This window comes from Malurus melanocephalus, unplaced genomic scaffold, assembly GCF_030028575.1.
Source record: "Malurus melanocephalus ecotype Western Australia unplaced genomic scaffold, MMel_1.1 scaffold_94, whole genome shotgun sequence".
Lineage (NCBI taxonomy): Eukaryota > Metazoa > Chordata > Aves > Passeriformes > Maluridae > Malurus > Malurus melanocephalus.
In genome coordinates, this window is record NW_026623326.1 from 2,093,480 (window position 1) to 2,106,464 (window position 12,985).

Here is a 12,985-nt window from a genome sequence, read left to right on the forward strand (position 1 = left end):
TGGAGAGAACAAGGCTTGTGTAAGACTTTTTGGTTTCTCCCTTCTCAAAATTCTGCTCAGAGCAGAATTCCCCACCTATATAAAGATAGATGTGCATGTAACCCCTCCTTTGAAAGGGCTCATTTTCTTGTCTCTTGTGTTTCTAAAGCTTCTATCAGATTTAAATCCTCCTTTTTCCACCAGTACCAGGTATGTGATGCCAGCAGCTGTGTTTCTATTTTAAACCCATCAGCTGTGAAGAAAGGCTTTTTTCCTGTGCACACTTGCCTCTGCTGCTTACACCTGAAGGTGTTTCACAAAGTTCCTGGCCAGAATACATGATCAGATTTTGTGTACTTGGGAGCTGATGTCTGATGAATCATCTGTGGCTGGAACCCTTGATCCCCCAGTTCAAAATTGTGCCAAACATGAAAGAAAACAGATAGTTAGCTCCGTGGTTTCAGTCTATTCTTGCATTTTTATTAACCCTGGGTTGGTTTACTACATCTTGTGGCTGCAAAAGACAGCAGGTAGGATTTGCCTTGGAGGGTTTCAGCCATCTGCTTTGCTCACCCTCCAAGACCAACGGGGTTTGGAGCCAGACGTTCTGGCTGCATGACACTGAGGAGCACAGATGATATCTGCTCCATTTTGTACTTCTCCAGGGAAGSGAAAGGAATGGAATTTGGGTACCAGCTCTCTGAGCCAAATGCCATGAGGAAAYCTTCAGAGCAAACACAGGCATGCTCTGGTTCAATTTGCTGAGTGAAACAAAGTGGATCTGGTTGTCTTTATCTTCAAAAGCATTTTTTTTTATAGCTGGAAATGCTGTTTAATTTGGATMGACTTTAGTCTTACTTTCTGGAAAAAAGGCTCCAGAAATAATTCAGGCAGCTCYATTCAAGCTGTTCTGCAGATGTCAGCATATGCCAGAGTCCAAAATCCAGCACAGTCAGGATATGGTTGTCTAGTAGGGACTCYAGCAAGAGATGCTGGRAAGGTATGTGCTATTTGAGACCGTRACACCAGATTTCCTTTCCTTTAACATATTTATGTGTCCCACATGCCATCTATGTGTTTTCTTCCTGCTGTGGAATARCTTGCTGTGCCTAAGTTTATAGCACTGCACATCCAGATGCCCCTGGAAGAGCAGAAATGGCACATTTGGCCCATTKGATGTCACCATTATCCCAGCCATGTGTTTGATTAATTAGCTAAATATGAACAGGCAATTCCTTCCCCTGAAGCTCAAGCAATGATCCTCTCTGTAAGGTCAGACAAAACAGGAAGAGTGAGAAGCACCAACTCCACCTTAATGGAAGATGGTCAGTGAGGCCTGAGGACTAAGAAAGACTCGGAAATGAATCAGATCTTCACTGAATTTTCAATTCAGAGCAATTCAGTCCAGAGCAATGCTACTGACTGCAGTAGGTTATTCCTGGTTCAGCCCATAGCTGCTGAAATACCTCCTGTCCCCACAGAAACAGCCCTGCACCGACACAGCAAAACATTCAGAGGAATTGCCAGAGTTCACAGCTCAGCATCCTTTAGAGCTGAAAGGCTTTAGAGTGAGAAACACGGGTGACTCAGAGTTCACACTCCAAACAGAGCCTCTTACAGAGCAAGAAAACTAAAGAATTCTCTAATACTGAAATTCCTCAAAGGCTTTTTCTGAATTTGATCTCTCACTCTCTAACCTGCCAGTAAAAAGAAAATCTCTATGAAATTACAGAAATTTTCACAAAGAACTCCGCGGGGGATAAGATTCCTCGTGTCTGTCCCCTAGCTAAAGTGACAGCTCCTGGATTTATTTCAATGCAGACAGAACCAACATCTAAGTGATTTTATTCACTTTTTTAATCTCTTGATAAGAATGCAAATCCCATGCTTGCTCCTACTGCCTCTCTCACCCTCTCAAAACAGGCTGTTTATGGTGACTAAATGCTTCTATTCAAAACTGGCTTTCATCCAAAACCAGATGGGCAGAGAGCCTAAAAGCAACAGAAAACTAGCAATTTATATTAGGCCRTAGTGCTGCACCACACAAAATGCTTTGTTTAAACTAGCCGAGCTCTGTGTCCTCTTAAATAGATGTAAATAACCAGCTCGTGTGGGTTTCCACAACAATGTTGGCATATTTCAAAACACTTAAACAGGCTTCAGACACCTCCTCAATACCTGCTCACCCTGTTGGAGAGCTAACCATGGAGAGCTAACCACTTTCACCCGGAGTGGATTTTGTACTACTTAAGATCTATTTTAGGGATCTGTTTGAGGGAAGGAAGGACAGCCTGTGACCTGATAGGTGTTTTCCATCTGCAGTATGATGATAAATATGCCTCTGGTGTTCAGCCTTGCTTCCTCTGGCTGCAGCTTTGTGGCTGAAAATGAAACAGGTGCTCAGTGAGCACGCACACACACTGTGCCTGCGGGTCCCTGGAGCTGAGCTGGCTCCCTGGATGTCCCCACAGCAGGATGTGACCATGCCTGCGATCATTTTGGTACCTGTACTTCACCCTCCTGTGGCTCACGGGCGCTCAGTGGGTGTTCCCTGGAGCAAAACGRCTCCTGTGAGTGACAAAGCTCATTCCCCAGAGCCAGTGTCTGACATAAACTGCTCACATCGATGCTCTGAGGTTTGTGAGCAGCGTCCTGTGGCAGACAGGGGAGTTTCCAATGGCTGTGGCTGGGTCCTGCCTGCACGGGTGAATGGGCAGGRTTCGAGCTCAGATTTGATCACTAGATTAGAATATCCTAAATGTAAATTAAAACATTTACACACTGAATGCTTGGTGATGTTTTCTAGCCCAGGAAGACATGAAGGCAGAGGATGGGAGATGGTTTGCTGATGGTAGGCCCTGTGGAGACAGGCTGGGGCTCCTGCCAGCTTCTCTCAGGACATGCAGCACATTTGCTCCAGACAGCTTGGGGCCCTCTTGCTTCCTCATTACATTTGCTATTTGCTTCTACCATTTCCTTTTCTTCCTGATGTTAAGGCTGCTGCTTGCTGTGTAATTCATTAGATCTGTCTTTGTGTCAGATCTTTCAGTTATGCCTTGTGCTCTGCAAAGGCATGTTGCATTGTTATTTTTATTTTAATGYGTCTCACCAATCTTGTTGTGCCATACCCAGATTAGAGTGCTGTCTGGGTTCTAAATATATCCAGTCAGTGGCTTTAATGGTGGTTTTAATCACAGGAATAATAAAAGTGAATGTTATATGTTGAAATGTGAGCCATTTACCTGTGAATTTCAACCTTAAGGGCATTCTCTGTTTTCTTTCCAAAACAAGTGCAATATGTGTGAGAAATCAGCAGTCCATCTTTGTTCCTATTTCTACACTCCAACATAGAGAGAAGCATGATATATTTCTCTAAAGTTGCAAAATAGTCCTCTAAAAACAAATTAATTAACTAACTAACAGCTTGAGTGATCACTTTGTAGGTGAAATGGTTTCTRTCATTGGGAATCAGATGTATTTGCATTATTCCTCAGTGGCTTACAAGTTGTATATGTATTAGTACATCTTAAGTTTTCTAGTGAGATTACTTTGCTGTGGGTTAATTTGGTAAGTAAACGTTCTTTGTGGTGTGTTGGTATGTAAGACACAGAACAGGCCTGGGAAATGCTTGGAAGCCCTTGGGCAAAAGGAAGGAGCTCCTTTTCTCTTCTTTGGAGCTGGCACCTAAAAATGATCTGTGRGTCCCTTCCTGAGCTAAGTGCTTGTACCTGCCACCTGCACCTACCTGTAAAAGGGAAACTGCCTAATTCCACCTGCCAAAAAGGGGCTCTTTGCCTGAAAATGTATTCTTGTAACACTGGCTCCAGCTGGTCTCTTGGAGCCCTGGTGGAAGCCCTGGTCCACATTTCCAGCAGATATCAATGATACCAATTCTTTCAGAGACACTCAGGCCTCCAGGGAGTTGTGGGAGGCGAGCTCTCTCCCTCCCACATCAGAGATACTGTCTGAAGCCAGGAGGGTGAAAATCTCCCCTGCTGAGGAAGCATTGATCACACCTGGGTGCCCAGGAGCTCCTCCAGGAGATGAATACTTCCCATTTTTGTTATATTAAATTACTGTTTTTAATGAATCAAAGAAAACAAGCACGCAGAGCTGGATGGTACCCAAGGCTCRTGGAGCACACCTGCCTTTTCTGGGATAGCATATACAGGTGTTGCYCGAATTGAAGCATCTGTTTGTGTCACAGATGTTTGGTTGCTCTGGAGGGCATGACAAGGGCTGCCATAAACTGATGTTAGGTCAGCTGCCCCTCGGCCCCCAGKGAGGAGGGCAGGGAGCAGGCAGCTGCTTAGGGCAGCACTTCCCAGGCTGATGCTCCCTGAGAAGTGCCCTGTTTGTCCCAAACTTTCCCAGGTGTCATTTTGACCAGGCCTTTTCCCCTGGAATATTCCTGGGCTGTTTCACCTTTCCTGCTTAAACAATAAAAATGGCTTRTTTTTCAAAATTCAGTCTGAACCATCTGAAGAAAATTGTTTAATACTGTAATTGTAATTAATATTGTAACATCCTCTGCCCATATCATTGAAAGCAGTGAGTCTGGGGGTCCTGTCTGAACCAGTTCCTTCATGCCCAGATGCTGCACCTCATTCTTAGATAAGCACTTTGAAGACAAGCAAGAGTTAATTCTTTATAGCAAATTCGGTTGCCGTGTGATGGCAAACACGGACACCTAGTGGTACTCCGGGGCAGGGCATGGAATGCTCTAACCAGCTCTCTGCGAGAGAAGCTGATACAACAGAATATTTGTTCACATTTTCCCCTAAAAGAAGGAGAGATTTGATTATTTTCAGAGAAGATATTATAAATAGCATAATTTGGGTGACAGAAAGTTTACTTAGCATGGAACTGTGGAAGAATTAGGAGAAAGTCATCACTTTTGGCAAGGTATGTCCATGTATTTCACAAGAAGTAATCAGGTTTTTTCTTTGTGTCTTAAATATCCCACACCATACCAAATCAAAATGCCATATTAGATCAAGAAGATTTTCTACTCTTCAGATTGGTCCATAGCAAAGAAACCTCAGCAGATACTCTAGCAATATCTCATCTTACCATCCTGTGAATGTCTGGACTCCATTTCTGGGGAGATCCTCAGCATGATGAGTGGTGTGTTTGCTGATGAACTGCCCAACCAGGTGCTACACTGACCTCTTGTGTACTTCCCTCAGTGCACTGAGCTCTTTCTGCCAGGATTAATGCCAGCACTTTGTCTGAATGGCCTSGAACAGCTGCCATGGTTTGTTTTGTTTGGTTTTTTCTATTTATTTACAAATAATCTTTCAGAGAAATATTTCCTTCTTCTTCCCCAAATCTAGCATTTCGTCTACGGCAGAGACACAGGACAGGTGAGAACCAGTCCTTGTCCACTGACCCCTTTCTGTAATTGTGGATATCACCCCTGTGAGTGGGATTTCTTTCATGTCACAAAAACCCTATGCCACTGAGTGGGGAGACAGGCTATTCCCATGGGAGAATGTATTTGGGGCCGCTTGGGCTAAAATAAGGGATTTTGAGATTGTGCCAGCTCAAGAGTGAAGTCTCTATAGAGATGTGTGTGCTCTCCTCAAAGGYTCCCCTATTCAAGTTGAAAAGCAGACCCCAGTTTTTACTGATTTTGGTATTACTGAGCCTCTGRCAAGATTTCTTCCAATTCAATTGTATTTACAAGTTGTTCATTTAAAATCATTGTATATTATCCTTAGTTTAAACTTAATATCRTAAGAAACTAAGTTTTATAGTATTATGCTTGTTTACTATTCTCATTTTAATAGCTTTTAAATCAATGAACCAATTTCTATCAAATTTCAATCAAATTTCTATCAAATTTGACACTGGAATAAGGACCCCAAAGATTCCTGCATACTTGAGGAAAGCAGGCAGCACACAGGACAAAGAAGGAGGGCCCCAACAACAGGCAGACTGCAAGAAATCCACATCACAGAGGAGCATTAAGAAAGATTCTTCAGGCCAGAAAAATTTAGATTCATTCTCACACCTTTTTAGACACACAAGAATCCAACTCAAAGATGAAATTCTCCTAAAAAAACCCCAAGATTTGTTAAAACAAATCTGTACGATCACTTTTTCTGTATGTACACACAAGTGTTTACATTCCCAGTCCCTGGCTGCACAGAGACTGATTACACAGAGACCAGTGCTGTTCTTCGAGAGTCACAGGGTGTGAGGCTGAAGGAAAGCAGCAGTTCCAGCACTCAGTACGGAAGTAAAATGATACATTTATTCCTAGGTACAAATCCTGAAAGTCAGCATATAATCAATCACTCCATGTTTATATATTTACACCTCTGGGTTCCATCAGAGAACATGGGAGGAGCTTTTCTGCCCCATCAGGGTTTCCTAGTGTCCCAAGAAGTCCCTAGAGCAAGTTTGGGAAGACGAGGGTATGTTTCTTGTCTTCCAAGAGAAGCTGTTTCCTCACTGCACTGGTGGCATGTTGGAATGTGTCTCACTCATGGTGCAGAGGGATGAGCTGGAATTTGTCACATCACGAGGCACAACACTTAGGCAGCCTGGGCTATTGCCAGTCTAGAAAGTGACCCCAGAAATTAAAGCAACAAGAAAAACCCCAGGTTTCTGATGGACACTCACAGCTAGAAAATTCACAGCTCAAAAACTACCCCACAGCTAGCCTTCAAAAGGTTACTGGGTGGGTGGCTTTGGTGTCTCACTTCAGCCCAGCAAAATCAATAAGAAGTAAAGGAAACCAGGGCCACAACATGTTGAACTTTGACAAAACAAATTATTAACTTGGCTTCTAAGGAATACAAATCTTGTCTTTGCCAGTGTAAATATGATGCAAAGATGATTGCTTTTATCCTACCCTCTCTAACGTCTATTCCTTTTCTTTTTTTTTTTTCTTTCCTGTTGAACCTGGGCAGTTGTCTGGAGGGTGTGAACTAACTGTGGTGCTCCAGGACTTTACAGCGGGCCACAGCAGCGAGCTGAGCATTCAGGTGGGGCAGACAGTGGAGCTGCTGGAGAGGCCGAGTGAGAGGCCAGGCTGGTGTTTGGTCCGGACCACGGAGCGGAGCCCACCCCAGGAGGGGCTGGTCCCCAGCAGCGCTCTCTGCATTTCCCATTCCCGCAGCAGTGTGGAGATGGATTGCTTCTTCCCTTCAGGAAAAGGTAGGCAATGGTCCAGCTGGTTTCAAACTGTTTCGGGCTTTCCCTTTTGTATCGTGTAAGTGCAAAGCTGCTTGGGCTGCTCCTGCAGTCAGTGGGTAAAAGGCTGTTCAGTCCTTGGTGAGTTTTGTTGCCAGGTCCCTGTGAATGGGCACAGCACCAGCCTGACTCCATGTCCATGAATCAGTGTTCGTACTTGTGCGTCTTTTGCTATGTGGTAATCATTGTCTTGAGATTCTGAATACAAATAACACCTTTAAACAACAAAAGGGACTGATTTCAGTGCCTTCAGGAAGGCACTGAAGGAGGGAAAGCCATGCTGTCTATATACCCAGGATGCCCCAAATTGTGGCTATGTTATTTTATGACTGCCAAAGTGCACACTAGTTCATGTTCTTGAAGTATATCCCTGTCTGTAATTGCAAAGAGGCCACCAGTGAGTACTGGTACACTCTACAGCCTTGTGAACTGSAGATACTGTGTGTACAATGGGAAAAGAATCCTTTACAACCCATGTGGAACAAAACATATCACTGGCATTATCCTGAGAGCTTGGGCTTCACTCACAATGGTTGGCGAAATACTGTTTGTCTCTGTGGTGTCTGTGGCCTCTTTAGTTGATGTTCTGTTCTGAGCAATCTGTGTCCCACATGCAGTATCCATGCTTAGGAGACACTCCAGACTGATAGACCAGGATTAGTTCAGCTCARTGTGGTCAGAACAGGTCTCCTTTTGGCTGTGGCYCCACTTTGAGCAGTGTGCAATGCAMGAAAGGCCCAGGGAGGAAAGGCTCCTATCATCCCACTCCCAACTGGAAGCCTGAAACATGAACTGTGTTTTGAATTATTTTTCCACTTAGCATTAAGAGAAGTAGAATTTGATCCATTGTTGSTTGAGCAAGTTAGGCTCGGTGGTTTTGTTTGTTTGGAGAAAAAGCACTGAAACTGAGCTGTAGTTTGTCCCCACTCCCTGCCTGCACTCCCACTGCGGAGGCTGGAGTGGGACACACGCCCAGGACAGGGCAGCGCCGTGGGGCCAGCGGCTGCTATCAGAGTTCCCTTCGAGAGGATCTSATCCAAACCCGGGGGAGGAGAGCTYAGCTTCTCCCAGATTTGATCCCCTCAGCTGTCAGCTCTGTCTGCAGTGTGAACTCCAGACTCCTGCACTTCCTAGGCCTGCTGCCACCTCCTCTTCCTCCCGCCGCATTCCCGGGGCCCGGCCCTGCTGCTGCCGCCACGGGAACATGTCCTGGCCCTCAGCCGAGAAGAGCTGYAGTTGCTTACATGCTAATTATCTGTGAATTAACAGAAAGGTAATGCTGGAAATCATGAAAATGAGCCTGTGTAAGAGTAGTCAGTGCCTGGCATGACTCACGGGGAGTGGGGATGTGGCTGCTGTCTGCTCAAGGGCACTGGGAGACACCACTCAAACTGCATTGGAGAGCCAGGCTGTGGAGCTTTTCCTTAAATGAAATAAAACTAAAAATGGCAAGAGYAGGGAAGGGAAGGTAGGAAATCCTGAGGATAAAGGCAGGGTGGTGCAGGGGGCTGAGGTGGGCAGGGCACATGAGGATTGTGCTTTTGGTGTGATTTTATGAGTTTCAGGGCACAATTGCACCGTGGGTAAGACARGATGGGCACAGGGCTGGGCTGTGGYGGTGGCCCAGAGCCCACTGACGGCTGTGTCAGCACAGCACCAAGGCTTTGCTGGCATGTTCTGCCTGCCTGTGGGCAGGTTTTCTCACCTATCTCACTGCCATAGCTCCCAGTGCTGCCTCTGGGCCCGGCATCTCAGAGCCAGTGCTGACTGAGTCTGGGGCCGKCTGGCTCCAGCCATGTATTCATGGCCTTTATTTCCTTTATATCTCTTTCCCTCTTGGCCTCAGTTTTCTTCCTGCGCATACCAAAGCTGTATCAGGGAGCCTCAGAATTAATGGGATCTCCAGAAGTGCAGCTAGAAATAATAAAAATAACCACCCAATCCACAATTTTGGCCAGACTACAGCAAATAGGCTCTGTGTCTAATCAGTTCTCCCTCCATTAGGAAAACAGGAAATTGTTTAAACTGAATGAACAGATGCTGGGAATAAMGAAAGAGGAGTAAGTTTAAAGGGGAAAATGCAGTAGCTGCTGAAAGAGCTGCTGGTCTCATGAGGTGCTGGAAAGATTAGCATGATAAATGTTTCTGACTATTCGGAGTTGTGCCCTTCCCTACTTCCAGTAGCTTTAGGCACAGGTTGCATGCAGAATCCCTTGGTCCAGGCTTCCAAAAATTCCTTGCTTTTCTCTACAACCCAGAACAAAGGCTGGCACATCTTATATCAACATTAATAATGTTACTGGTCTGCTTCAAGTATGTAAACATGCACAGTTGCAGAAAAGCAGGTTAATAGCTGAWTTTTGCTTGCAATTACCAAGGCACATAATTCTTTGCTTTTACAAGCACTGTAATTTCAAGAACAGAAAGTACCTGTACTCAAAACTTAACATTTCTAATAATAGAATTTGCCATCTATTTTAGAAACATGCAAAGTTTTGCCAAGTATCAAAACATAGTTACTTCTGCATAGAGGGAAATGGCAAATTACTGTTTGGTCCTATTTAACTAATGGTGTAGTATAAATGTAAATCGTGGCTCACAGGAGCTACCTATTGTCCTTAAAGTGAAAGAGTAAAGAAGGTAGTGTGTCAGTCAACACCTGAACAGATGAGGTCTTGAAAGATTTGGTGGGATCACCAGAACATTTAGTAAAGCATCAGTGCAAGTCCTCATCAAGCCTTTCTGAACAGTCCAACTGAAAAGCCACTGGAAATACAAAACCAAACTGCACAACTGAGCATGTGTTCTGTCTGGCCCTTCCTCACTCTTTTACARTATTCCTTTGAAAATAGGTGATGAATTAAAGTAAAATATTGCAAAAGGAAAGATGTGGTGTGAATATAACGGAACAAACCCAGAAGAGAACACTTCCTACCTTTTGTAATTAAATATCTGTACAGATCTCTCTTGYTGATCAGTAAAAGTGCAGAGACTTTAAGGACTGGTGTCCCTGCCTTCCGTCTGAATCCTGGCTTTGTTCCTTTGGAGGATACACATTTGATTTTTTTTCATGACCTGACTRCAGCTCAGAGCACAAGTATCCTCCTTCTTGTCCTTCCTTTCAGATGATCTGACAGTGTTTGCAATTACCCTGTGTGGAAAGGCAAACAGGTTTCTGGGATTAACCTTTTGCAAGTGATATACAGATGACTGAGTAGAAGGAACTTGTCTGCAGTCCCTGTTACTGGACTCCAGAACTTGCAGGATGTTGGTTTTTTCTGACTAGCATCCCTAGGAAGGAAAAAGAAAGATCTCTGGTACTAGAAGTGAAGCTCTGTTTGARCTGTCCCACATGACTAATTACAGGAAAGCTGTGAATTTATTTCTGTGTCTTTTACTCTGTAATTGAGCTCTAAGGTATTAAGCTATAAATTKCAAATTGAGAGAGAAAGCCACCTGAATAGAAAGCAACTTAATGACCTCGCCAATATTGATTAAGCACACTGAGCCAAGCATATTCCTGGTGTCAACCTGGTAACTTTGACTGAGTGGTTCCAAATTTGAATTTGGCCCATGAACCAATTRGATGAAATCTTGATCTTAAAAGTCTTTGTCTTATGACCCTTCATACAGTGTTTTTCTTGTAACATCAAATACACAGAGTAGGAAGAACAAAGGTTAGTTCTTGCAGTAATTTTAAGCAACCTCCATCACAAAAAGAAGAGGGCATTAAAAAAAATAGGGTTTCATGGCACTTGTTTTGGATTGATGAAACGTGACAGGAAGGTCACGTTCAGAGCCTCAGACCAGATACTCCCCACAYGATACTTGTGTCTGGTACATACCTCTGGAGGAGATCAGGAATATATTTTCTAAAGATGCTGTGCAAACATCTTGCTGTACAGGCAGAATGCCACTTAACAGCAGGGCTTTGGTAGCAGTAGTGGGTCTCCTTGTACCAGACCAAACCGAGAAACAGCTGGATCTCTTCCAGCAGAAGAGGAAACACAGATCTGGGCAGGAGGGACAAGAGTTTCAGTGCTGTGCCACTCACAGCTCACGCTTTTGGGGATCACCCAGAGCCTGAGAGAGCCTGGGGCTGGTGGGTGCCATGGCAGCCTGGGCTGGGACAGCAGGAAGCAGAGTAAGGGTTTAATAATGCTGGTAAGAAGAGTGATATCAATGAAAAAGAGATCACACTGAGACCTGCATTTGGATGACTTCTCCATGTGGGAAAGAGCAGGTCATTTCATGCATTAAGTGTGCAAAGCTGGTGAGGCTAATCCAACTCTCACCATGTTTGAAAGACTCTTTCCTCCAGTTCCTGATCTCAGAAAGATCATCTGTGTGGAGAAAACCATAATTGTTTCTTCCCACGTCTGTGTTTTTTAATATCTTAGATTTTAGTGCAGGAAGAGTCTGAGCTGCTTTTGTTACATCTCTGTTCCTGTTGAGCTTTAAATTGCGATCTGCATTGGCTCATGCACTTTCTCTGCTGTGTTTTAAACAACCTCTGCTGCAAACATGTTCAATGGTAATGATTCCTGATGTCCCAGGGGAGCTGTGTGAGGACAATTGAGAAGTTTTAGTGCTCTGCATCAAACCTTCATTTGTCCTTGTGGAGGCTGAGGAATTGTTTTTGGTTTTGAAAGTCTTAATGAAGAGCAGTCGATTAAATTGTTTGTAAGGCTCTGAACTAAAGGAAACATTTCATTAGGTAACACAGTTGATTTAACTGGTACATAAGCTGGTCATGGGGTTTYTATTAAACAAACAATGTTCAGGCTGCCRTTGTCAATATAAATATGCWATATTTAAATAAAAATACAGGYCCTCACCTCTGTTCCTAATACTGATCCAACAAGGGTGTTCAGAGTCAAAATTTTGTCATATAGGCTGTCTTTCAAGAGAGGTCATATGGACCCGTTCTGCTGGCATTGAGTGCCTCATGGTGTCCTTGTTACAAGTTCAAGACATGGCTTATATAGAAAAATCACACCAGGAAATGTTCATTTTCACTCCTTTTCAGTCATGATAGAGCCGCTGGAACAAGTCAGTCACCAGTGTGGTGGGACATGGCAGCTGTGTGGGCTGGCACCCAGRCCTGCCACAGCCCAGCTCAGGGCTCGTGCTCTGCCCCAGTATTCATGGCTCCATGCAGCTGTGAAAGGAATGGGAAAATAAAGATGAAAGAACTCAAAACTACTTTGCTATTTCAGTCAGGTTGCCCTTTCCCTTGTTTTTTCTCTACTGAGTTTCCCTCATCTCYCTCATCAAACAATGTCTGTCTGCCTTCACTTTGATGGCTGTTCACAATTTTTCCCCATTGTCTCGCTCCTTTCTGCCTCAGTGGGCAGTGCCTGCCCCAGTGCTGGAGAGCTGSTGATGCCTGACTCCCCTCCCTACTGCTGTATTTTGATCCAAGACTTCTGTATTTTCTCCTACTTCACAATCACAATCTTCCACTTCACAATCAGTGGAAGAACTCAGACACCAATRAAGTGTCTGTCCTTGGAATTATCCATGTTTATATCTTCTCCTGGACTCGGTTATCTGCAAAATAATAAAAAGTGAACAAATATTTAGCAGTATGGGTGAAGAGATCTGATTTTCCTGGTGTCTAAGGGATAGGCCAAGTCAAGGCTGAGAGGATGAGCCGTACCTGTGTAGGGGTTTTCATATCAGTCAGGGATTTTACCTGTCAGGTACATCAAGAAACCAAATAGTGACAAATGCTTGGGAAATATGTGTCCTCCACTACAAGTCACAGGCACAAATTGCCCTACTTCACTGCTGTGGTATT

The 12,985-nt window shown here is 44.2% G+C and overlaps 1 protein-coding gene across 9 annotated transcripts in view; it reads left to right on the forward strand.

The window, feature by feature from the left end:
- The window catches only part of KALRN (kalirin RhoGEF kinase), a 464,979-nt gene that overhangs the window by 367,347 nt on the left and 84,647 nt on the right, over window positions 1–12,985 (forward strand). For 8 of the 9 annotated variants that reach the window (XM_057368584.1, XM_057368576.1, XM_057368577.1 and 5 more), the window contains 2 exons: window positions 5,316–5,345; window positions 6,900–7,146. In XM_057368584.1, coding sequence (XP_057224567.1) covers window positions 5,316–5,345; window positions 6,900–7,146 — 277 coding nt within the window. The remainder of the gene's footprint in view (window positions 1–5,315; window positions 5,346–6,899; window positions 7,147–12,985) is intronic. The other variant, XM_057368580.1, reaches the window with a different exon arrangement.